General features: G+C 34.7%; 1 protein-coding gene and 1 non-coding gene across 2 annotated transcripts in view; both read left to right on the forward strand.

Annotated features, from left to right (window-relative positions):
• Positions 1 to 25396, forward strand: part of OSTM1 (osteoclastogenesis associated transmembrane protein 1) — a 38451-nt gene extending 13055 nt beyond the window's left edge. The window contains exons 2-6 of the mRNA XM_036872107.1: positions 187 to 301; positions 12309 to 12406; positions 16760 to 16927; positions 18980 to 19145; positions 23284 to 25396. Coding sequence (XP_036728002.1) covers positions 187 to 301; positions 12309 to 12406; positions 16760 to 16927; positions 18980 to 19145; positions 23284 to 23339 — 603 coding nt within the window. The 3' untranslated portion in view covers positions 23340 to 25396. The remainder of the gene's footprint in view (positions 1 to 186; positions 302 to 12308; positions 12407 to 16759; positions 16928 to 18979; positions 19146 to 23283) is intronic.
• On the forward strand, positions 5301 to 5407 carry LOC118905544. The gene has a single exon (XR_005022250.1). It is a non-coding gene; the product is annotated as a U6 spliceosomal RNA (small nuclear RNA).
• Positions 25397 to 26851: the final 1455 nt, after the last annotated feature.

Here is a 26851-nt window from a genome sequence, read left to right on the forward strand (position 1 = left end):
GCTGCTATTGTTTTATTACAGTTGTTATTATTAATGACATCATTATTCGATTATAGCAAAAAAAAATTAAATGCTTATAATAAATATTTGAATTATTTTTATAAGGTTTTTTGCCTCAAGTTGTTGTTTGGGAAGTCTAAAAACATTCAGATTGTATTTTTCTTTCTTTTTCTTTTGTCGTTATAGAATTCCTCAGAGAGTCATAATTGTGCCAGAAGTCTCTTAATGGCAGATAGAATGCAAATAGTTGTGATTCTGTCTGAGTTTTTCAATTCCACATGGCAGAAGGCAAATTGTGCAAGTAAGTAATTCTTGCATTTTCATGTTGCTGTTATGGTTCAACAGTATAGATGCCATTTTATTTTAGTGAATTTTGAACTCTGAAAATTTTGAATATTTTTTATTACTAAGTTTAAATGAACTGTGATTAGCATCACGGTTTATTAGTGAGAACTACTTGGGCAAATACTGAAAGGCAGAAAAGTGTAGCAGTTAACAGTGAGCTTTGCAGTCAGACAGATCTGGATTTTATTCTAAGCTCTGCCATTTATTAGCCCTAACCTACTACTGTCAGACCTTGGGCATGTCATTTTACCTCTTGGAGCTTCAGTTTCCTCATCCGTAAATTGGTGGTAATAATGGAACCTACTTTATATGATTGTTTTGAGGAATAAATAAAATAAACTATGTAAAGCACTTAGCTTAGTATCTGGCATATAGTTAATGTTCAAGGAATGTTAGCTGCTTAATATAATAGTAATTATGATGTTCATAATAATCTGTCATCTGGTGGTAGGGGGAGGTGATAACGTCTGTTCTACCAGATTTGCAGGCTTGTATGTATTTGTATAATGAAATGAGATCTATTTTCAAGCATTCTTTGGAAAAATTAAAATCACTATTTCAATTCATAAGTGTTTTGAATACCAACTATGTACTAGGAAATTCTTATTTTCTATGCCTTATAATTTTTTTTTTTAAATTTTATTTATTTATTTATTTATGGCTGTGTTGGGTCTTTGTTTCTGTACGAGGGCTTTCTCCAGTTGTGGCAAGCGGGGGCCACTCTTCATCGCGGTGCGCGGGCCTCTCACTATCGCGGCTTCTCTTGTTGTGGAGCACAGGCTCCAGACGCGCAGGCTCAGCAATTGTGGCTCACGGGCCTAGTCGCTCCGCGGCATGTGGGATCTTCCCAGACAAGGGCTCGAACCCGTGTCCCCTGCATTGACAGGCAGATTCCCAACCACTGCGCCACCAGGGAAGCCCTATGCCTTATAATTTTTGAGGAAGAAAGTTATAGTTACAATGTAACCTAAAGCAGACAAATAACTGCTATAATAAAGTTATAGAGTCTTGGGGAAGCTGAAAATAAATCAGATTGGAGAGAATTTGAAATACTTCCTGGAGGAAGTACCTTTTGATCCTACACTTTTATGGCTGGGCATGATTTCAATAAGTAGAGATGAGAGGAAGGACAGTGCAGATAGGGAGGCATCGTGAACAGAGGCACAGAGGTACAAAAGAGTAGTAGACGTTACAGGATACTGGAAGCACAATGGGAGGTAAACTTGGAAAGGGAAGGTAGGACCTTGACCTATATAGTAGTTTATCACTTATGCCAACATTTTTCATACCGCTTAGAACACCAGCATAGTATTAAGAAATGGTTATATACTATAGTATCTTGGGAATTTACAATACACATAGAATATTAAAGGCAGTGAGAAGGACTATAGGTTAAAAAAAACTTTTAAACATCATTTAACCTAGCACTTTCTGAGCTTTTTTTTTTTTAAACTACAAAGACCCTTTTTTTTTCTTTTTTTTTTGTGGAACCCCATTGGAAGAGAGAGACCAGTGAGGAAATTCTTACAATGGTTTAGGCAAGAAGCAAAGAAAACATGAAGTACGGCATGGGCTGTGGAAATAGAAAGGATAGAGTGAATTAAAAATCTGTGTACCTGTAAGTCATTAAGGAGCTTAACTTTTCTAAGGACTTTGTCTTTTTGTTTAGTTATATGAAGGAAAACTGTAAATGGGAAAAAGACTCCCTGCTAAGTTTCTTTTCCTTTGTAGTATACCATGCATATTGAATATTAACTCTTTTAATTTTGTCTCTATTAATTCAAATTTTCTGGTAATTTGAACAGAGGCTTGGCTGACAGCTAACTTTTTTTTAAAGTAAATCTTTACTTTTTTGGAGTAAAACTTTTTAGTATAAATATGATTGAACAGAGTTTGCTTAACTTATACGGAAGAGCTGTTTTTAAGTATTCTTAGGCCTTCAGAAAAATCCATTGATATAGGAAAAAATATGTTAATTGCAAATAATTTAAAATCAGTTAATTAGAATAAGTGGGGTATGTGTTGGGATTCACTTCTTTCGACTGATGTTACTTAATTTACATACTTGAGAGGTAAAGCATCTTTTCTTTAAAAGGTATTTTGTAATGAATTTACTAATTTAAAATAGCTTTCTTCTCCAGCTATTTAAAAAAAAAATAAAAAGGAAAGAAAACATTTTGCTGCATATTTACTCAGTATGGTAGGTATAAAACTCTTTAGAATAAATTCTTAGGGTTACCTTTGTTTTTCTGTGAGGCATCCTATCTTCAAAATATTCCTTGATTGAACTTCTTTTGAAGAAAAATGAAATGTTTACTTCCTAATTAAAATTAATTTGGCCAAAATATATGGCCAAGCAAGGTGCAGAGAAATATGACATCTTTTGGAGAATTAGATAGCTGATTGGGCAGGAAAGACAGGAAGACTTAGTTTTCATTCTGCTTACATTTGTACCCTTTGGATTGTATACCATAGCATTTAATACCTATTCAAAAATACATAAAAATTTTTAAAACTTGACAGACTGTCCAAATCTGCCATGATTATTCATATGTTAGATGTAATCAGAGAGATTGGCTATTTTCTTTTTCCAGATTATGCATTTTAAAAAAGTTATCTTCCATTCATTGTTTCATTCACATTTTAAAATTTATCATAATGTATATTCTGTATTTTATATGGAAATAAAATAGTTTTATAAATTTGTGCTCCTCACCTGTTTTCCCTTGGGTATTCATTCTAAAGTAATCATCTAGGACTTCCCTGGTGGTCCAGTGGTTAAGACTTTGCCTTCCGATGCAGGGGATGTGGATTCGATCCCTGGTTGGGGAGCTAAGATTCCACATGCCTCGAGGCCAAAAAACCAAAACATAAAACAGAAACAATATTGTAACAAATTCAATAAAGACTTTAAAAAAAATGGTCCACATCAAAAAAAATCTTTAAAAAAAATAATAATCACCTTACCTAGAAATGAATAATCTTTACCAAATTACCTGGAAACACTTCTAATTATGTTCTCTGCAAATCTCTGTAATAAAGATAACATGAACATTTTCTGAAAAATTTTAAGAATTGTTCAAAAAACTTCGCAATTTTTACCAAAATTTAATAAAGCATTCTTAACATAGTCTTCTGTTACAAAGCAGTGAGAAAAGAAATTTGAAGGAAGGAAAAAATGAGCTAAAGAAGGTGAATAACAAGTCAGCAATTAAATTAAATAATATTTCTCAATGTCATGGCCCTTGGTTCATTTGAACTTCACAATAAGCCCTGTGAGGTAGAATGAGGGCTCAGAAAGTGTAAACGGACTGCAGATCAAGAGCCTAGAACTAAAATCAGAAGGCTTTAAGATTGTTCATCTGAATAGACAGTGTTCATGAATTAAGGCCTAATTTGGTTTTAAAGTGCTATTTGACAAATTCATTGCACAGTCTCCATTTTAAGAAATATTAGCCCTACACTTTAGCCCTGCAAAGTTTAATATCTATGCTATATACATGTTTGATATTATGGAAAACCTAGTCTTTTACTAAAAATATAAATGTAAAATACTCTTTTTTTTCTAAAGACCTATCAGTACTACATAAAATTAAAACTAGATAATGTGAAAAAAAAGTTTGTAATAAGGTTGCACATTTTCTAATGTTAATGCTCAGCAATGATCAGGAATCAGGCATCAGGTTCTGAGACAGTCGCATCTCTAGCAACCAGATCTGTTAAACCACTGATTTCATGGGATCCTCACTCTTTTATTTTCTTAATAAATGATGCTAAAGGCTTCTCTTTTCCTTTTACTTAAAAGATAATCCATTTGTTACCTATCCAGTCATTGATTTTTTTAAATCTTTGGCCTTTAGAAATAGGTAAAAGAATGAATACAAAGGATATTTACTCTTTTAATAAAATGGAAGAAAGCAATCATATCACACTATAATTTTAAATGAATTTGTGCCTGATCAGAAGTTTGCCTAGGATGTTGTCATTTTGTATTGTTGGAGACCAAAATGTGCCATTCCAAAATACGCCTCTTTGGCGTAAGGATTATTTTGAGCTGATTATTTTGAGAAACAGCAGACACAGGAGAAGCTCTGAAAACAGAGTAGAAATAACCATTTTGTATGAGAAATTTATATTTATTAAGGAAATCTCCACTTGTAAGGGTGTCTCCCTCTCTGTACCAGGAAGAAAAGGATGACTTTAAATCACTAGAGAGGGCTTCCCTGGTGGCGCAGTGGTTAAGAATCTGCCTGCCAATGCAGGGCACACGGGCTCGAGCCCTGGTCTGGGAAGATCCCACATGCCGCGGAGCAACTAGGCCCGTGAGCCACAACTACTGAGCCTGCGCGTCTGGAGCCTGTGCTCCGCAACGGGAGAGGCCGTGACAGAGAGAGGCCTGCGCACCTCGGTGAAGAGTGGCCCCCGCTTGCCGCAACTAGAGAAAGCCCTCGCACAGAAACGAAGACCCAACACAGCCAAAATAAATAAATAAATTAATTAAAAAAAAAAAAAAAAAGGACTAAGTTGACAAGCCTTGTTTAAATCACTAGAGAATCTTGTAAATGGAGAAGGCAGGGACATAATCTGCATAACCTTATGCTTGTTTACCTCACTCTTCCTGGTCATTTCCCCATAACTGACCTCCCCCACACCCATCTTTCTTTGTTTTTACCTGAAGGTGATGTTCAAGTCTGACTTCTAAGCCACCCCTTTGAGTTACTCAATTTCCCTTTGTATCTTCCGTGTATATGCGAGATTTACAAGTCAACAAACTTCTGTTTGTTTTTCTCCTATTGATCTGTCTGTTGTTACAGGGGACCCAGCTGAGAACTTACAAGGGTAGAGGGAAAATTATGTTTCCACCCCTACCGTATATGCATGAAAACACAGTATAAATATTCCCCCCCAAATCTAGATTATTTGCTTTTTTATTTAAACATAAAAAAAGACGGGTTGTGCTTGCTTCAGCAGCACATATACTAAAATTGGAACGATACAGAGAAGATTAGCATGGCCCCTGCACAAGGATGACACGCAAATTCGTGAAGCGTTCCATATTTTTAGCAATTATACTCCAAGAAAGATGTTAAAAAAATAAAAAATAAAAAAAATAAACATAAAAAAAAAAGACTGGTCAATTTTCTCAGAACTTATGTAAAACTGTTAAATACAAGCCCTTTTGTCTCAGTTAACTTTTTGTGGTGATCTAGTTATTAAATTTGCAAATACAGAGCTGATAAGTGATGCCAGCAATAGAACTCTTCAATGGTAAATAATCTGGAGTCTATTCAGTCTGGCACCTAAAAGATAAAATGGGAAGGAAAAAAATTACAAAGGAAGAACAAAAACTACTGAGGTGTTTAAAAAATTTGTTTTTAATTGAGACTTAAACCAATATGTGATCCATTTTGTAAGAATATATCTTTTGATATAAAATGACTATTCCTTTTTCATCCTCTGTGCTAGAAAATGCAAAACTATAATTATATAAAAATCTTTTAAAGTTAATTTAAGGGGCTATTAAAATTTTTTAAAATAATATTATTAAAAATATAAACATGTAAAAATATAAAAGCTAAAATATTGTTTAAAAGAATACTTATAAAATTAATACACTGCCAAAAAAATCACCTTTCTACTTGATCTAGCTGTGGGTTGGCACCTAGTCTTTGCCATTATTACTTGATGAAAGGAAGGCTAGACACTCAATGAAAGAGAGTGCCATCCTAATACAACATTGTTAATCAAGTATACTCCAATATAAAAAAAGAGAGAGAGTGCCCTCCGTTACCACTACCATCTATTTTATCTTTAGAATATCCGTATCTTTGAATGATATTAGTCTTCGTTAGAAATAAATTTTTGGAAACTGATTGAAACTCAAAAGGAGTGTACACAACTCTTCCAATTCATATTACAAATAACATGGAAATTAATTCTTGTGGAGAGTGACTGTTGAGAAGTAAAGAAAATATATCAAGGATTTCTCCTCTTCACAATTTTAAAGCTGTTATCAGAAGTGTATTGTTAACGCATATATGTGGAACCTAGAAAAATGGTACAGATGAACGGGTTTGCAGGGCAGAAATAGAGACACAGATGCAGAGAACAAATGTATGGGCACCACGGGGGGGAAAGTGGCGGGGCAGGGGGTGGTGGTGTGATGAATTGGGAGATTGGGATTGACATATATACACTAATGTGTATAAAATGGATAACTAATAAGAACCTGCTGTGTAAAAAAATAAATTAAAAAAAAGTCTGTGTTTGAAAGAAAAAAGTTTAAAAGAAAAAAAAAAGAAGTGTATTGTTGACATAGGGATAGCCTGGTTATTGAGACGCTTCTTGGTTATCTTATGCATATGACAGGTGAATAATTAGTAGAGTGACCAGATTTGATGAGACCATGAATTGCTTTATGGTAAAGTGTTTTGGTACTTTGTTTTTGATTTTTTTCTTTTTTCAACTTTATTGAGATATAATTGACATATAACATTGTTTAAGTTTAAGGTGTACAGTGTGTTGATTTGATACACTTATATATTGCAGAATGATTACCACCATAGTGTTAGGTAACACCTCCGTCATGTCACATAATTACCATTTTGTGTGTGTGTGTGGTGAGGTCATTTAAGATTTATTCTTTTAGCAATTTTCAAGTATAGAATACAGTATTGCTAACTAAAATCACCATACTGGGCTTCCCTGGTGGCGCAGTGGTTGAGAGTCTGCCTGCCGATGCAGGGGACACGGGTTCGAGCCCTGGTCTGGGAAGATCCCACGTGCCGCGGAGCAACTAGGCCCGTGAGCCACAACTACTGAGCCTGCGCGTCTGGAGCCTGTGCTCCGCAACAAGAGAGGCCGCAATAATGAGAGGCCCGCCCACCGCGATGAAGAGTGGCCCCCGTTCGCCGCAGCTGGAGAAAGCCCTCTCACAGAAACAAAGACCAAACACAGCCAAAAATAAATTAATTAATTAAAAAAAAAAATCACCATACTGTACATTTGATCCCCAGAACTTATCTTACAGCTGGAGGTTTGTGCCCTTTGACCAACATCTCCCCATTTCTCCCACCCACCCCAGCCTTTGGCAATCACCATTCTGCTCTCTATTTCTAGGAGTTCAGCTCATAGTTGACTGTATATGCAGGAATTTATTTCTGGACTCTCCATTCTGTTTGATTGGTCTCCTTTCCTCTGATAGGAGAAAATCTTCCCTGGTTGATGAAACTCCTGGAGAAGGGATTTATGACAATTGAGTTTCTTTTGGAAGCTCTGTCTTCAAGCAGATACGGGGAATTCACAGAAAGCTTCTCTCTGCCTTGGCTATTTTCCAAGTGCCGTCAGCTCAGAATAATCCTTATGGCAAATATTCTGCCACCCTTCACTTTTTATGTCTTGATTCTTTAAAAATCAATAATAAAACTTAATAGTTAACCAGAAGATCAATTAATCAGAACCCATCTTTCCCATATTTTATCTAAATGGTAACATACTAAGCATTGGACTCACTTATTTATATCTTATAACTTAAAATGTCCTAGTTTTCATACTTACTAAACTTAATTATGTTGTTTAGGTACAAAGTTCCCATAGTTTAATACTATGTTTTCTGAAGCTTGCCCTATTTTTCAGAAATTGGTAATTGTCTCTGTTGTTCTCTATATAACTAGTTTTGAAAAACAGCAGAGATCCTTATACAAACTCCTAATAGATGCCAAATACTTTACCTAAAGATGCATACATAATTCCTGTTATGATATTTAGTAGGTTTCTATGTAAGGTCTTAACTTGAATCCTTAACACCTTTAAGAATGCCTCTTGAGCTGATGCTTGAGCCCTCACTGAGAAAGAAGCTATGCTAATCTGTCCTTGATGAGGCTGCATTGATTATCTGAGATGAGGAAAATTCATAATGACCACTTCACTTAGTGCTTATAGGAAGCTTTATTACTACTAATATTTCTTAACTTACTAATTTCTAAAATATATAGCTTCTCACTGCTTATAACCTTATGCTCCCAATTCCTACAAAAGGATAAAAGAGGAATTTTACTGGAGTTCCTTTGTTTTAAATCAGAAAGTCAGGGCTTTTTAATAATGAAGACATTTAAAATCTCATTTTATAAGTGAACTTCTTTGTGCTTTATAATATCACTGTCTAATGATCATTGAAAAAATTTTGATGGTACTGCATTAATGCAGTAATAAGATGGCCAGTCTATATTAGCTTTGAGTTTAATTTTCAAATTATTTCAAGTGAAAAGGAATGGCTGTTAGTAAGATAAAAGAGATTAAGTTCTTTGTTCAGAGAAGCTTCTTTATAAATTACTTCTTTCTGTTTATTTATTTTTCATTATTCTATAAATTACTTTTTTATAAAGAAATTATTTCAGTTACGTACTTTGTATAGAAGTATGAATCACTCATATTCATGCTTTATACTGCTTTTGTAAGACAATACAGGGACACACACACCCCCATATTGTGCATGTCAGTTGCCATGACGTGGCTCATTATACACAGATGTACAGTTGTTGTGGATGAAATTGTATTCTCTCTACTTCCCTCCAAAATATCAACTACAGAAACTGAAAACTTCTTCAATCTCATTAGCACAATATAATATTATGCATATTTGTAACTGTTTGTTTTTATTTATGTATACTCTACCTCGTGTAAAAAGATTCAAGGCTACTTTGTGATGATATTAAACCAGGATTAAGAGAGACTTATGTTATTTTTTTTTTTTTTAAGAATTTAGTGTGTGAACTTTTTGAAAGCCAACAGAGAGAGTAACATTTTTAAATAGCAAAGGGAAAATGGTATAATTAAGATAATACTTAATCAAGAGCCTGGAAAGTATATTTTGTATTTCAATGCCTTACTAACTTGATGTATGATCCTCAGTATATCACTTTATTTCTCTAGTTGTTTCCTAATTTGTGAAGTGATCCCTCAGATTTTTAAATAATAAGGTGAACAGTCAGAACAGGACTTACATGCTGGAGAAGATAAAGCTGCAGAGAATGTACAGTGTGTGAGTTCAAAGAGGGAAAGACTCTTGGAATAGGTTCATCAGTAGGGCCCCAGGTGTGCCAGGTGCAGGCCAAGTCCTACACTAGGGGCCCATGTAAGGGGGTGAGTGGGGCTGGATTCCAGCTCAGCTTCTGGAGGTAGGAGCACTCTTTTGTAAATAATCTACCTGGAGGGAATGTCTTTTTCCAGTTTTCACAAAGGAGTCTTAATGTGCTAGTTGCTGCCCTGTTTACCAGTTTTAGGCTTCATCTCAGTTGCCAGCACTGATCAGTTGGTAGCGACTGCCTGAATCCCTGCATGGTGTAAGAAATCTATGGGTGGTGGAGGGAGGAGCAGTGGCATGTATTTATTGATTCCCAGTATTGAACTTTAATTGTTTAGAGTGTAGATATTTTATATTTGTAGTGTTTGAAAGTGCAGGCTCAGGAATCAGACTGAGTAGAAATTCCAGGTTTTTACTTACCAGTTTTACCTTGGGTAACTTCTTAATTCCTCTCTGCCTCTGTTCCTTATTTAGAAAATGGAGATCATAATTCTTGCCTCATAGGATTGTTGTAAGAATTGAATAAATGTGTTTAAAGTACAAGAATGGCGCTTGGAACATAGCAACTACTCAGTTAACATTAGCTTTCATTGTAGTGATTGTTGTTTATAATAGTGCATGCATCGTATAGTGTGTTATACCCTAATGTCTACTCTAAGGGAGGGAAAAAATCTTTTTCCTCTATCCATTTTAGGTTCTCTGGCTGGAACTCTCTAATTAGACTGGCCAAAGACGGAGAAACAAGATAAAACAAACAGAAGTTTATTAACAAGTGCATTGCACATGTACACACGGGAGCACCCAATGATCAGTAACCCAAAGGGATGGTTAGAATTTGGGTTTATATACCATCTTAGGATAATCAGAGGAGAAAGGATTTTGGTCTTCTGGTTGAAGGAGGCAAGTTATGGGAAAGTGACCAGGAGAAGTATGGTAAACAGGATTGTTTAGTAAGGTTTGTTATATAGGTTTAAGTTAGAACCATCTCCATTGGTAAGAGTTAGTTGTTAAGAGTCCTCCCTTTTCTTTTTCTTGAGAGAGAGGGACATCTTTACAAATGGAAATTTCCTTTACAAGTGTAAATTTTATCTACAAAATAAAAACTTGTGCCCTGTTTTTAGAGTTTTTCCTGTATCTGTTGGTTCTTAAAGGCCTTTATTTTTTTTTAATTTATTTATTTTTGGTTGCCTTGGGTCTTTGTTGCTGTGCGCGGGCTTTCTCTATTTGCGGTGAGCGGGGGCTACTCTTCTTTGTGGTGCGCAGGCTTCTCATTGCGGTGGCTTCTCTTGTTGTGGAGAACAGGCTTTAGGCGCGCAGGCTTCAGTAGTTGTAGCACACGGGCTCAGTAGTTGTGGCTAATGGGCTCTAGAGCGCAGACTCAGTAGCTGTGGCGCACGGGCTTAGTTGCTCCGCAGCATGTGGGATCTTTCCCAACCAGGGCTCGAACCCATGTCCCCTGCATTGGCAGGCAGATCCTTAACCACTGCACCACCAGGGAAGTCCTTAAAGGCCTTTAGCTCAGAATAATCCATATGCCAAAGAAGCATATTTTGAGTTGGCATATTCTGGTACTCTTCACTACCTATTCAGTGTATCTCTTATCCATTGATTTCTTTCTGTTTGCATTGCCACCTTTCTCCTGGATAATTGCAACAGCCTTCTATCCTGTCTCTCCACTCCCAGTTGAACGATTATAATAGATGGCCCTGAGTGTGTATAATATACAGCTCTCAGTTAAATTTAAGAAGAACAAGAGTATGGTTGAGTACTAGAGAATAGAAAGTATTTGAACATCCCTTGTGGAGTAATTGGTAGGGCATCTACAAGGATTGTTTTGTGGCCCTGAAACTAGTTTGAATTGAGTCCCCTCATTATAACTTCAGAATTTTCTATAATAGTGTTCTACAACCACAGTTGGGAGTAGAGAAAGTTAATGAAGGTTTTAAATATTTGTGAGTATGTGGAATGTAAAAAGGACAAGGATTCTAGGAAAGTGAGATTGAAATGGTTGACCATGAGTTCCAGGATATGATGCCAGGCACTTGAACCTAGATCCCAGAGGGTAAGCTGAGAGCACAGGGAGAGGTAAAAGCAAACTGAGGATAAAGAATAAGTTCATCCAAGAAGGGAGAATAGATATAAAAATTGTGCTATGTTCATACATAGAAAACAATTCACAGGAATGAACTTGAGCTAATGCTAAGTGAGAGTAGCAAGTTGCAGAGGAATATCATTTATGTAAGATTTTTAGAAAGACATAAAACAAGTGTATTTATTTCCAGGTTTTACTTGAAGTCCCTTTATCAGTATTTTATGCAAAATTCTCGCCAGCTTGTTTCTCTGGTCTCCCAACTCACAACAGATTAGAAAGAGCAGATTTTAAAAGATTAACATCTTAGATGCAATAACTGACCCACTAGTGAAGATGGAAGAGACCCAGAACTACTAAATTTAACACAGAAAACAATCAAACAGCATATGAATTTAGCTAAAATTAATGCAGGATAAATAGTCTTATGCCTAAACAGCACTAAGAGTACTCCTATTAAGGCAGCATTTGATAACTGATATTCATGATTAAGACTTTGCACCATCAAAAATCAATTTCAGTTTTACTTGGTATATGGTTTTTACAAAGAGAGAAAAGTATGTGACTATTTTAATATTTTCATTAAAATGGTTATGATGTAAAAAAAATCTTTTGGAAACTAAAAAGGTTAAGCTTCATGTATTTGGAAAATTCTCTTAACGTGGAACACTTCATGCTTGTTTGAATAAAGGATTACGACAGTGTGAAACAGAAGATAACAGCTTGAGAGATAAATGACTATATGTAATTGTTGCTTGAGATATATTAATATATTTTTTGGTTTCTTGACAGATTGTTTAACGAACAAAAGTGAAGAATTATCAAATAGCACAGTATACTTCCTGAATCTGTTTAATCACACCTTGACCTGCTTTGAGAATAACCTTCAGGTATTTTATATATGACACTTGAAATTAAAATGCTGCCTTGTCCAAGTGAATAATAAATAATTCCAATTTTTATAGCATTAATTGTTGATATTTATCTACATACACAGTGTAGAGGTAGACCTGGATTTCTGCTAAATTCTTCTATTACTAGCCCTTAGGCAAATCATCAAAACTTCAGTTTTTTAATTTGTAAGATGGGAATAGTAAGATCTACCCTGCCTACCTTCCAGTATTTTGTAGTCAGGATCCAATGAGTTAATGAGTATGAACATATTAACTGAGGCATGTGATTGTTTAATTAAAACACAGCGTTGTTCTATCTGACAATAATTTTTCTTGACTTTGTTTATGCAATAATGTATTTTACAATTGTATGATTCTGTCTATAAAAAGCTTATTCTTTGCCTCAATGTTTGCTTAAATATATTCTACCTACTTTAAAAGGTGCTGTTTAATAAGGTAACTTTGAGTTTTGAATTATAATATAAAAGGTAGCCTTTAAGAAACCTACCTTATTGGGTTTTGTTTTCTCCACCTCTGACCCTTGAATGTTAGTACTGGAACGTTCCTGGTAGTGGTGAGGGGTGAAACTGGAATTCTGGTAAAATCCTAGTTTTGAAACTTGCTTTTTAACAAGTAGGTAATCCCCACAAATAGATAGAAATATATTTAGGATATAGGTATGTATGCCTTTCTCTTTAATAAATGTGATAACATAGAATATGAATTTCCCTGAGTATAATAAAAAGTATTAGATGAACATTTCCCAAAATATGTTCTGCAAGATTTTAATAGATAGCCCATAAAAAAGGTTTAGTATTCTTAATAAGGGTAAGAAATGCTTTAATACAGGACTGCAGAACTTTAGTGGACTAATGTACATTATATAGAACTTCAAATGGTAACTTTGTATACAGCATTTACCAAGCCTATTTGACTAGGAACTCTTTGGTTTTAGAGACCAAAGACACTAGTTCTGATGAATGTACTTTAGAGAAATTAGCATTTTTCCTGGGATGTTAGTTGCAAATATTTTTTCCTCATTTGTTGTTTGTCTTTTTATCATACTTCTCTTTTTGATATGAAGAACATTTTAATTTTTATGTTGTTAGATTTACCAAAATTAATTTAATGGCTTGTGGATTTTGTGTCACACTAGAAGGCCTTTTCCCACTTTGAGATTATTTTTAAAATTTCTCCTGTGATTGTGTTAGGACTTTCATGGTTTTGTTTTGTATATTTAAACATCATTTATCTGTTTGAAATTTATTTTGGTGTAAGATGTGAGGCTTAGCACCAACCTTTTTTTCCTGATGGCTTCTTGACTTTCAAAACATGATTTACTAAATAAATCCATGAAATGAATTTTAGAACCAAGTTCAAAATAATCAGTCATTTTGATATTTTATTAGAATTGCATTACATTTTAGAGTCATCATTTGGGAAAAATTGACCTGTTATGATATTAAGCTTTCCTATCTAGGAGTACAGTATATATTCACTATTTTTTATTGCAGTAAAATAGAATATAAAATTTACCACATTACAGTTTTTAAGTGTACAGTTCAGTGACATTAAGTACACTCACATTGTTGTACAACTCTACCACCATCCATCTCCAGAATGTTTCATCTTCTCAAACTGAAACTCAGTACACATTAAGTAATAACTCCCCATTTCCTCCTTCTCTAACCCCTGGCAACCACCATTATCCTTTATTTTTTAATGTTCTCTAGCACAGTTTTACTTATTTATTTAAATTTCATATAGGTTTACACATTTCTTAAGTTTATTTCAAGGTATTACACAGTGTTTGGTGCCCTTATGAACGGTATCTTTTCTTCCCCCACTACAGATTTTAACTGCCTATTTTTAAATGGTTTTTTTTTTTTTGGAATAATTTTAGACTGACAGAAAAGTTGCAAAGGTAATACAGAGAATTCCTGTATATCCCTGACCTAGTTTCCCCTAATGTTCACCTTATGTTACCAAGGTACATTAGTCAAAAATACGAAATGAACATTGGTATGTAACTATTAACTAAATGCCAGACTTCATTCTGATTTCACCAGTTTTTCTACTAATGTCCTTTTCTGTTTCAGGATTCATTCCAGGATAATGCATTGCATTTAGTAATTGGTTACTCCTTAAAATTTCTATAACATATATAGCTACATTTCCTTTCTATTTCCAAATGCTGTACTTGTGAGTCCTTTTTTCCCTTGAATTTTCTTTAGGCTTGTTGAAGATACATTTATATTTATTGATCTTTTTGAAAACCCACCTTTGGCTTTATTTATCAGTTTCTGTTTTCTTTTTCTTAATGTGTTAAGTTATGCTTTTGCATTTATTAATTCCTCCTGTATTCTTTTGGTTTTGTCATTTTTCTATTTCCTTGAATTGAATGGTTTTAAAAAATTAATTAACTAATTAGTTAGTTTGTTTGTTTATTATCAAGGGAGAGGTATGAGCTGGAGCTGTAGATTTGAGAGTCATCAGGTACAGATGGTATCAAACCTGGAGACTTGGATGTGAGTGAGTGTAGATAGAGATGATGAAGAGGCCCCAAGGACTGAGTTCTGGGCAATGCCTATGTTTTATAGGTTGTGTGTGTGTGTGTGAGTGTGAGTGTGTGAGTGTGTGTTTGAAAGGGAAGGGGAACCAGCTAAAGAGATAGGTGGTAGCAGTGAAATTAATGGTATTGGCTGTGGCAGTGACTTCTGGCTCAGTGATGAGGCAGAGATGTGGGTTTAGGTTCCAGACCAGCTCCACCTTATGTAGTATGTGTTTGCAGGTGGCTTCTCTGGGAACCTGGACTGTCTGGGTGACTCTGGAGACTGCTTTTTGTGGGTGGTCCCGCAGGCAGGGTGGGGCTATTATTCCAGCCCCTCACTTCTCCAGAGGACAGTAGGTGGTTGCAGGGGATAGAGGGTCACAAGAGACTGTGGTTCCGGCTAGTTTCTCTGGGAGTGGTGTGACAGCTGTCATACAACCTTCCTGTGATGAAATGTGCATGTCATGCTTCTATAATTAACAGTGCTATCAAGGGCCTGGGTTTACTCTTCTGTTCTTGAGTCTCTTCAGAAAAGAAATCAGGAATGGCACATGCTGATGTCATCATTTTCCCAGAATCCTACTTCCTCATTTGCTTTAAACGTTGCAGGGCCTTTTGTTGTTTGACTATGCCACCATTTAGTCAGTCAGTCCCTGTATCGATGGAGATTTTTGTTTGGTTCAGTATTTTACTATCACAAATATGGACAGTCTTTTGCAGGTATTTGTATCTTTATCTGTCTGGTAGATTCCTAGAAGTGAAATTGCAACGTCAAACGATATGTACATTTTAAGTTTTAATATAAATGACTAAATTATACTCCCCCCATCAAGGTACTGTGCTCCAGTTTTGATCGAACACATTTAGCTGAATGTACACTTGTTCTGTGAAAAACAGGCAATGGGCTATTTCTTGTGGCAGAACTAAAGAGAGTCTGAGTTTCTCTGTCAAGTAGATAGTAAGGGTAATGTTGTAGGGGCTACATCAGCTTAATTCCTTTAATTTTTCCTTTTCTCTTTCATTCTGATAGTCAGTTAATATTATTTCTCCAGGCTATAAGGTAAAGAATAAAGGGAATAGAAAACAAAAGTGTGAATTGACTGTTTAGCAAACTTGTTCTTGAAATACAAGTGTCAGTCCCAGAAGTGGAAAACATTGAGATTCACTAACATAATGTCTTATATCCAGTACCTGAGGTTATATTTTAGGTTATACGATTCATTGGTGTTAGTCCCTTTTTGTTGACTTGAAAGGCCTGGATTAAAAGCCTTAAAAGCCTTGGGGTAAGAGGGCTGGGGGAGGGATGTAGTTTGGGTGCCTTTTCGTAACTCATTATAAAGTCTTCTCTGTCTCAATAAGGCAGACTTCAGGGTTCAAGTCAGCACAGGCAAGGGGATACTTTATTTGGTGAGTGTAGGATAGATAAGGGCAGATGTATAAATGACAAGATAACTTAGTAAATTTTTGGTATTTAGGCATCAATAATTTGGTATATGAGCTAGTGTTGCCCTCAGTTAACAGTGGCTAGTGCAGTGGTTTTCAAAATTCAGGGGCAACTAGAAAGTGCCAAATATTTTGCTGTGTGCTACATACATACCAGTCTCTATTCCTTGGGACCTGTAATACAGGTAAGGGTATCCCTATTTTATAGATAAAACAGAGGCTCAGAGTGGTTTAGCAACCTGCCCCACATCACAGCTCAGCACTTTAACATACTCTATTATTTCCTCCAGGAGGGCAAATAAGTTTAAAAAATGTAATGTTTATTGTGTGTATTATATGTGCCTTTGACATTTTAGGGGAGCGCACACAGTCTTCTTCAGTTAAGAAATTATTCGGAAGTATGCAAAAACTGTCGTGAAGCATACAAAGCTCTGAGTAGTCTGTACTGTGAAATGCAAAAAATGAATGAACTTGAAAATAAGGCTGAATCTGGAACACACTTATGCATTGACGTGGAAGATGCAGTAAGTACCTTGCTTCTGATACAACACGTGGTTTGCAGTGTTGTTGAATATGCCTTCAGTATTATTATTGGAATTTGCATATGGTATCTTCAACCAGAAATAACTAGTTGCTAAGTAGTAAAGTTTTAGAATATCCTGATGTGTCAAACTAAAATGGAAATTAATCAGGTACTTCATAAGTAAGTTGATAATTTGGTATATTTGACTTCTTTTTATTAAGTATAGTTGATTTACAATATTATATTCGTTTCAGGTATACAACATAGTGATTTACTATTTTTATAGATTATGCTCCATTTATACATTTTGTTTTTTAAGTTTGATAATGTGTGTCATTTTCAGAGGTGTGGGTGTTGTTAAATGTTTTCATTTCAGTTTCTTGTGCACTTGTTGCTAATTCAAGAAGTCTCTAGGTTTTGCTACAATATGTTTCTGAAGCCATTCCTCAGTTACTTCCTGTCCCATTGCTTTGTTTATTTCTTTATATCTGTTACCATCTGAAAAGTTTTGTTTACTTATTTGTAGTCTTTCTCCCCTTACTAAAATATAAACCATATGAGAACAAGGACGTCATGGCCTTTTAGTTCACTGTTCAGTATCTAGAACAGCGCCTAGCAAATAGTGGGCCCTTAGTAACATGTATTGATTGAATGAATAGTCAACAGAAACTTTTTCCTCAGTTGAATAGCCTGCCTTTACATGGGGCACCACTAGATGGCAATCATGCCTTTTTATGGGAATACGATGCCTGACTATTGAGGCGTTAGAGGAAACTGAAAATTTATTGGCAAAAAGCAGAGAACTTGTGGTCAAAATTGGTAAACTTAATGTTTGAGAATGATGAGTGTGAATTATAGCAGCTCAGAGTGAACATAGTGGATCTGTAATATTCAGAATGGTAAAAAGCACTGAAAATGGATACACCATGGGGATTTTTGTTTGTTACTGCTCTGTTACTAATGTTTAGAGTAGTACCTGGCTTCTAGTAGGTTCCCAATAAATAATAAACATCTTTTTAAAGAATAATAGTCTATTTTTTTTTAAATAAAGAAGAAAAATGAATATTGGTTCTATGACACAAGTTGGATTACACAGCAAATCAACATGACCAACCTATTTTAGAACATCCATCTTTGCAATAAACAAAAATTACAACAGACATACAGTGCACCATTTGTAAACCATATCTCAATTAAACAAAATCCAGGCAAGAACAGTTGTAAACGCTAAATTTGATAGTTTCCTTACATCATTTAACCTGTTTGACAGAAATCATGAGCTCAGTGAAAGTGAGATACTGCAGCCCCTAAGTGTATCTAGGGGCTAAATAAGATATTAATATTGTCTAATAAAGTTTCCATGACTCATTAGATATTATGTACTTAAAAAATTACTTGCCATGAGTATGAATCTTTCATAGTATCTTAGATAAGCTATTAAGCATGTCATAGATATCATCTCTTGAAGAGAAGCCCTATAAAGTTGATATTTTTATCTCCATTCTAAAAATATTGCAACAAGCTCAGTGAGATTACATAGGTAACATATGAAAGAAAATATTTTGTTTGTTTTTGTGAGACTTCCCCTCCCCCCCAGTTTTGTTGAGATGTACTTGACAAATAAAATTGTAATATATTTAAAGTGTACAGTATGATGATTTGATATACATACATATTGCAAAAGGATTCCCACAGTCTAATTATTGACATTCATCACCTCACATAGTTACCCTTTTAAATCTTTTTTAATGAATGAAGCACAGTATATTTCTATTGATACAAGTTCTGTGTTTGAAGTCTGTGAAAAGCTGACATTCTTTGGACAGTATTGAATTTACAATATGAAATTTCTGTATGGATATAAATTTATACAATGACTAATCGTGAACCAACTTATTTCCCTGACAGAAGAAATTGTCCTCAACTATTAATAGATTTTTTAGGGATGTGTATTTAGTCTAAATTTGGGGTTCTTGTTATTGACAAAATAATTGTATGAAATTGAAGACAAATTAAATATAAAATAGAGTAACATTATTTGTTATTGTTTCAGATGAACATTACTCGAAAACTTTGGAGTCGAACTTTCAACTGTTCAGTCCCTTGCAGTGACACAGTGCCTGTAATTGCTGTTGCTGTGTTCATTCTCTTTCTACCTGTTGTCTTCTACCTTAGTAGTTTTCTTCACTCAGAGCAAAAGAAACGCAAACTCATTCTACGTAAGTTTCTTTTTATGGTTGTTCATTTATTTAGATTAAAAACCTGTATTTAAAAAAATCTAAGCCTGTTTTAGAAATAATATGTACTCTGAGAACTCAAACTATATTAGCCTAAAACAGCTCTCTTCTTCAATTTTTACAACTGTGCTTACTAACAGAAGAGATGTGTAAGTTAAGTGACTTTATAATCAAACTTTAACATACAGTATCTTTCAGAAGCTTTAATTGAGAAAGCTAGATTCCCTGGAATAAGGTTGACAACAACAAAGGAATAGCAACAAAGGCTTTGCAGACCTGAAATAGCCATAATAGGGAGATAAATAGTAGAGAGCTCTTAGGCCCATTGGCAGAACCACCCATGACAGAACCACCAAACAAGTAGCAGGCAGAGAGAAACTGTAGCTTACACACAGACAATTTGTTTATGAACAAATTGGAATTGTAGTTGCAAGAAAGTTACTTGACACATAGCATGTGCTCAGTATGTGTTCATTCCTTTCCTTTCTCCCCATCAAATAGGGCAGAGCAGAAAAAAACACTAACTAGAAGGTCCCAACTAGCCAAAGAAAAGTGACCTCCAAATCTCGTAGGTTTCTTGTTTATTATCAGAATGAAAGTATGGGCTTATCCCTTAGTAATTTTAGTTTTTTTAAAAGAATGTTTTCTGGAGAAAAAAAAGTCAGGCTTTTTTTCTCTCAAATATTATTCCTAGTCTAGGAACCTATGATATAAAAATTCTTTCCCCTGTAAATTTCTTTCTGGCATTTCTTCATGATTTATCTAACTTCACTTCTAATATATCTAACTTAAAAAAAAAGAACAGATTGCTTGTAGATCAGTTTACATTGAATTTGTAATGTCTTGTCACCTCAAAAAGCTAGCTACTAGAGGAGAGAGTCTTTATCATGAGTGTATTTAGTAAAGTATTTTGAAGATTGCCAGCATTCTGTAAATATGTAATAACTCGGGCCTAAAAGTGCTTCTTTAGAGTAATAACAAAACATTGCAGGGACCTCACCGTTGAGAAACTATATTTTTCAGGGCTTGGTGTATTTTAAAGTTTAGCGTCTTATTTGCTTTGCAAATCTATTTAACTCTGCAGAAGATATATAGTACTTCTGATCAGTGTTTTTGTTTGTTTGATTGTTTTCACAATAAAAGTCATTACCATCCATTTGCTTGTATAAGCCACAAATCTTGTAGTCGTTTAATTTCTTTTAATATCTTTCAATATCTTAACTCTTTTTCTTTTCTTTTCTTTCCCCATTCCCTTATTCCCTCCCCTACCCCTTTTCAATTCATCAGCGAGTACTGCCAGCTCTATTTCCAAAAAGATATCTTAAATTATCTTTTCTCTATCCCCATTGGTAATACCTTAGCCCAGGCCATCACCGTCTCTTACCAGCACTAAGGCAGAGGTCCCTTAACTGGTATCCCTACTTCTACTTCTTGACCCACTACAATCCATTGTCGGTATAGTGGCTAGAGTAAATTTTTAAACATAAATTTTACCACATGCTCCTCTCCCATTTGAAACCCTTCCCGTGTACCCATTGCACCTAGAATAAAATACAGACTTATTCCAAGGTCTGCTTTCCAAGCTGCATGTGACCTGGTCCCCATCTGCCTTCCTAAACTCCTGTGTCTACCCCTCTCCTTTCTCATGATGCTGTATGTAGGCAGTCTGGCCTTCTTTCTGCTCCTCTCAAACACCAAGCTCATTCACACTGCCCTCTTTCCGAGGTTCTTGTATTTTTCCCTCTCTGCTTTCCTTGACTGGCTCCTTGTCATCCAGGACTTAGGTCAAAGGTTACTTACACAAAGAGAACTTTTATGACCCCCCCAACCTAAGAATACACCCTTTTTAAAATTCTTCTGTATCATCTTTCTTTAATAGCATTTAATCACTATTTAGGCTATTTAAATTAACTTTTCCACTTATTTTCTACCTCATTTGTTTGTCTACCCTGACTCAACTGTAAGTTCCATCAGAAAAAGGATTTTGTTTATGTTGCTCACCACTATATCACCAGCATCTAGAAAGTACCTGGCCCATAGTAGATACTCAAAAATATTTGTTGAATAAGAGAACATTGTACTTAATGTTAGCAACTCCTAGAGTGTGTTCCTTAAAATACTAGTCCTGTGAAATTCCTTTTCATGAGCTTCGTAATGTACCTGAATATAAATTAAGGCCTCTGAAATTACATCCCCCAAACTTGACAGTAGGACCTTTGCATAATACCTATTAATGTTTCATAGAAGCATTGTTTATGAATTAAATGATGAACTTAAGGAAATGCTAGTGTAAGCAAATAGTTCTTGTGCTGATACCTCATGGAAATTTTAATTTACTTTTCTTTATGCTACCATTTTATATGCTTCCATTCATCAAGTCCTATGGTAGGAATTAGGGATTTAAAAAGGAACAAAGCACAATAGATGCCCTCAAAGAACATACCGACCATAATCCAATCATTACAACAAATGTAGTAGAAGTGCATACAGTGTGGTTGGACCATAGAGGGATAGAAGACGAACTCTGCATTTGGGGTGTTGGAATTCACCATTAGAAGATCCCTGGAGTAGAATTTTGGAGGATGTAGGGATTTATCAGATAGAGAATAAGGAAGCAAGGAAGTTGTAGTTATATGTACTCACTGGTATTGCTATCTGGTTAGTTTAATGAATTTGGTAAATAGAAACTAGATTGCTTTTAATAATTTTAAACAACATTTAAAAAAAAAAAACCCTTTTGATTTAGTTTGCTTCCCAAATCCACTGAAGACTTAAGAAGTAGACTTTCAGTTTAGGCTGTTTTTTTTTTTTTTTTTTTTTTTTTTTTTAATCTTAGTCAATTTGATAAGCCAAAATTGTAGGGTTAAACATTTAATCATATATATTTTTAAAATTTTATTTATTTATTTATGGCTGTGTTGGGTCTTCGTTTCTGCGCAAGGGCTTTCTCCAGTTGCGGCAAGCGGGGGCCACTCTTCATCGCGGTGCGCGGGCCTCTCACTATCGCAGCCTCTCTTGTTGTGGAGCACAGGCTCCAGACGCGCAGGCTCAGTAGTTGTGGCTCACGGGCCTAGTTGCTCCGCGGCATGTGGGATCTTCCCAGACCAGGGCTCGAACCCGTGTCCCCTGCATTGGCAGGCAGATTCTCAACCACTGTGCCACCAGGGAAGCCCCTAGGCTGTTTTTTAGTTTAAGTTGCTTTTTAAGTTTAGGCTGAAGCAATACACTGGTCCAGGAAGCCATCTTGTCATCTTCCACTTAGAGTTGTCAGGGGAGACCCTGATAGAAACTAGAACAGTGGTTCTCATCCTTGGCCACATACCAGAATTGTCTGCAGAGCTTTCAAAACACAAAAACAAAAATTAAATGCCTGAATCCCATTGCGGACCTTCTAAATCATAACCTCTATTCTAGTGTTGAGAACCTCTGAAGTAGAGAGATTCCTAGTTATCCAATGTAAGATACTTTCACTATGGCATGGTTGTTTTTAATTTCTGGAACATGAGAAACATTCATGTTTAACTAAAGAACAAAACATATTATCAAGCCAAATAGCCATGATTTTCTTATTAACTCTAATGACTCAGTCCCATTAGCATCATGATCAAAACTGATTGTACATATTTTATTAGCTGCCATATATGTTTGTGCACATGTGTGTAATATCCAGCTCACTTTTCTTTGTAAGCCATTTGAATGTGTTTTTTTTTAAACATTACAGAGTTCTTTCACTGAATTCTTTTAAGAGAAATTTAGATTTGGATTTCTAGATTAGACTTTCAAATATATAATTTTATTATTATACTTTACAGCACTTCCATTTTTAAAGTAGAGTACTTTCATTTTTATTACATATTTAAGACTGTATTGTTCAGGCTGATATAAATTATGTCTGTTTTATTTGGTACTGCTTCTAACAAAATCATGTGCAGCTTCTAGCAAAGTTATATCTTTTGAGGTTGGTAGAAAAAAATATTTAGGTTTAATTCTTATAAGATTGAATCTATTCAGATTCAAACATAGAATTAATAGATGAATACTATAGTTTACATAAAACAATGAATAATCATGTTTAGAGAATTAAATTTAAGTTAAAATATAATACTTTTGATTTATTTAGCCAAACGTCTCAAGTCCAGTACCAGCTTTGCAAACATTCAAGAAAATTCACACTGAAACCTACAGAATGGAGAATTGACATCATATCCCATGGATGAATGGTGGAAGACACAGCTTGGTCCAAAAGAAGATAAACCGTGATTTAACAAGTCAAGTTCTTAAGAAATGCAAGGACTTCAGATTTATTTTTAAATAAGAATTTTCAATTTTTCTTTCCTGTTCCACCCCCTTTTTAAGGGTTTGGGTACTTTTAATTTACAGGCATAGCAATGTTGTCTATTTTAAAGTGTATTTGTTATAATAACAAAAGATGCAAGAACAATCTTGTTTTATTTTGTAGGCATATTGTTACTATTTGAGACTTCCAGTATCTCCTTAGTTAACATAGTATCTCTAGTAGCAAAGTTTTTGAGAACTAACATTTAAAAATTAATCAGTTATAGCAAAGACTTTGAAAAAAATTTACTTGCCGAAAAGTAGCAAGTCCAAAGATTAAGTTTCTCACCATTGCAGTATTATTGTCACATATATTTAATATGTCATATATTACAAATAATATGTAATTCAATCTCTGGTTTCCTTAAAGTCATTTTTGAAACCACTAGTTATAAACCTCCCTCAAAATTTTTAGAAATGGAAAGGCACATTACATTTATCTTTGTAAAAAGATTTATGGTAACTGGTTTCTTACTTGACTTTTATAAATAGTGTTTTACACCTTATTTTTGCCTTTATTTCATAAGTAATTTGAAATCACTGGACTGCTTTATTATATTCAGGGTAAGATGGATTCTTTTTATACCAGGGATTTGCATTGTGGATTATATTATTTGGCAATTTATAATTTATTACCACTTTAAATCAAATGTAACATTGTCACAATGTATTTAAATTATGATTTTTTAATAGGGATTTTCTCTTGGGATATATGGGGAGTTTGGGAGGGGAGAAAAAGGAGGAGTAAAAAAAAGCTTAAGTTTCAGAAAATAGACAGGGACCGGAGGGGATGCTCACTATAAGAGTATTGAATGGTTTGTGCTGGGGGGCGTGAGTCAGAAAGAGAATCTGATACAGAAAGTAGTTCAGTTAAGATGATGCTTATTTTTTTTCTAAATTATTTAAATCAGATAAAAGTGATATATGATTGAAATGAAGTCAGATAGTTCACACTCGAAAACAAATTCCTTTCTGGAATGTTTATATCAACCTTTCAAAAAAAGCTTCATTTCAGAATTGTTCACATTTTTTTCCCTCAGGTTTTTAGCATTAGGTGTTTCACTTGTTAATTCCTTCTAGCTGTCTTGGTGGAAATAGGCTTTCTTTTCTTTTTTCTTTCTTTCTTTCTTTCTTTCTTTCTTTCTTTCTTTCTTTCTTTCTTTCTTTCTTTCTTTCTTTCTTTCTTTCATATAAAGCCTACTTTATATAGAAAAACAGTTTGCTTAATTGGTACAAGAATCAGAATCCCTTTATACACTGTAAAATGCTCTTATAGAGAGACAAAAAAGTGTTTTTGTTATTTTTTTAAATGTTTACCATATATGCAGAGTGAAAGAGAAGGCTCATCCTTGGATATGCAACATATCCAAAAGCTGTTACAGTTTTTCTAGTCTGCTGTGATCCATTTAAAATGTGCTGGGGTTTATTCTGCTGTTACTGTTCATGCTGCTGATGCTAATAGCACTGTCTTGATTTGAAGCATATGGTTGAGGGCCATTGAAAGCAATCTTTCATTAATGCAGATAAAATCAGTTTACATGTACAAAGTTACAAAATGGCATATTTGATTCTGTAAGAAGTGACTCTTTGAGCACCTTTTAATATCATGTATTTCTGAAAACCATTGCTTTTGGATATGGTTGCTAATAAGCACTTTACAAAAGAAAAGGCAGCCTTTAATATTTTTCTGGTTGAGTCATTGCTCTTTAGAAGTAGCATCAGCAATAGATTTCAAAAATAAGCATTAAGCATTACAGTAAAGTGTATAAATATTTCATTTGTAAAGTCGTATTGAAAAGTTCTTTGCATAGTTCTGAATTCTTAGATTCACAGCATATGTGTGTGCACCAGAACATCTTCAGTTTTTTGGCACTTTGAAATAAACTAGCTTAAGGAAATTAAAGTGCTATATTTTATTTTTATTATTTATTTATTTACTTACTTATTTATTTATTGGCTGCACTGGGTCTTCGTTGCTGCACGCGGGCTTTCTCTAGTTGCGGCGAGTGGAGGCTACTCTTGGTTGAGGTGCTCAGGCTTCTCATTGCGGTGGCTTCTCTTTGTTTCAGAGCGTGGGCTCTAGGCGCATGGGCTTCAGTTGTTGTGGCACATGGGCTCTAGAGTGCAGGCTCAGTAGTTGTGGCGCATGGGCTTAGTTGCTCTGCGGCATGTGGGATCTTCCTGGACCAGGGCTTGAACCCGTGTCCTCTGCATTAGTAGGTGGATTCTTAACCACTGCGCCACCAGGGAAGTCCATATGCTGTATTCTTACAATAAAGTAAGCTACAGAAAAGAAAATGTTATTAAGAAAATCATAAGGAAGAAAAATATGTTTACAGTACTGTACTGTATTTATCGATACTATAAGTTTATGTCATTTGTTTACAAGATGAATTGTCTGTCAGTACCTACATCAATATTGTCTTATATGATGCAAAATACTGTAGATGTTATACGTATTACTAACACTAGACATCAAAAATGAAGAGATAATGTGAAAAAGAAATTCAGTTTATTTACAGGTATAACAATTCATGCATTGATAATGAAGAAGCAGCTATATGATTGCTTTATGGTAGCCTAGGATAATCAATACAATTGCTTCATGGTAGCCTAGCCTGCTCACTAATGAATGAATTGTTATAAAATTTTTATGGCACGCATTATTGCAGTCATATTCATGATACAGTATTGGAAACATAATTATATATTTTAAAAAAACACTTCCCTGTGATGATAGGCTGATACACAGTTTCTCCAATTATGAAAGAGAGAGGCATACTGTACAGTTACGTAATTCTTTGAAAGCAAAGTTATAAAACAGTAAGAAAACTAATATCATTAATGTTATGTTAAATATCACTCACCTTGTGCCTATGTAGGGATAGGCTATCCACTTCAATACAAGTCTTGCACATGATGTTCTACACATATATTTTTGTATATATGTTGGAAAAAAAAATCTGTGTATGAATAGACCTGCACATTTCAAAGACATGTTGTTCAAGGGTCAACTGTACCTTAAAGAAATCACTATTGCCTTCTGGCTTGCAAATTTTCTGATGACAGGTCTGCTGTGATTCTTATATTTGTTCTTCTTTATGTAACATTTTTATTTTCTGACTGCCTTCAAGATTTCCTCTTTCATTTTTCAACAGTTTTACTACAATGTGTCTTGGTATGTTTTTCTTTGTATTTATTCTGCTTGGGATTCTCTGAGCCTCTTGGATTTTTTGGTTGTATATCATTAATTTTGGAAAATTCTCATCCATTATACCATCAAATATTCTTCTGTCCTGTTCTCTCTCTCTCTTCTCCTTCTGGGACTCCAATTAGATTTATGTTAGACCATT

Source organism: Balaenoptera musculus, chromosome 12 (genome assembly GCF_009873245.2).
Source record: "Balaenoptera musculus isolate JJ_BM4_2016_0621 chromosome 12, mBalMus1.pri.v3, whole genome shotgun sequence".
Classification (NCBI taxonomy): Eukaryota; Metazoa; Chordata; class Mammalia; order Artiodactyla; family Balaenopteridae; genus Balaenoptera; species Balaenoptera musculus.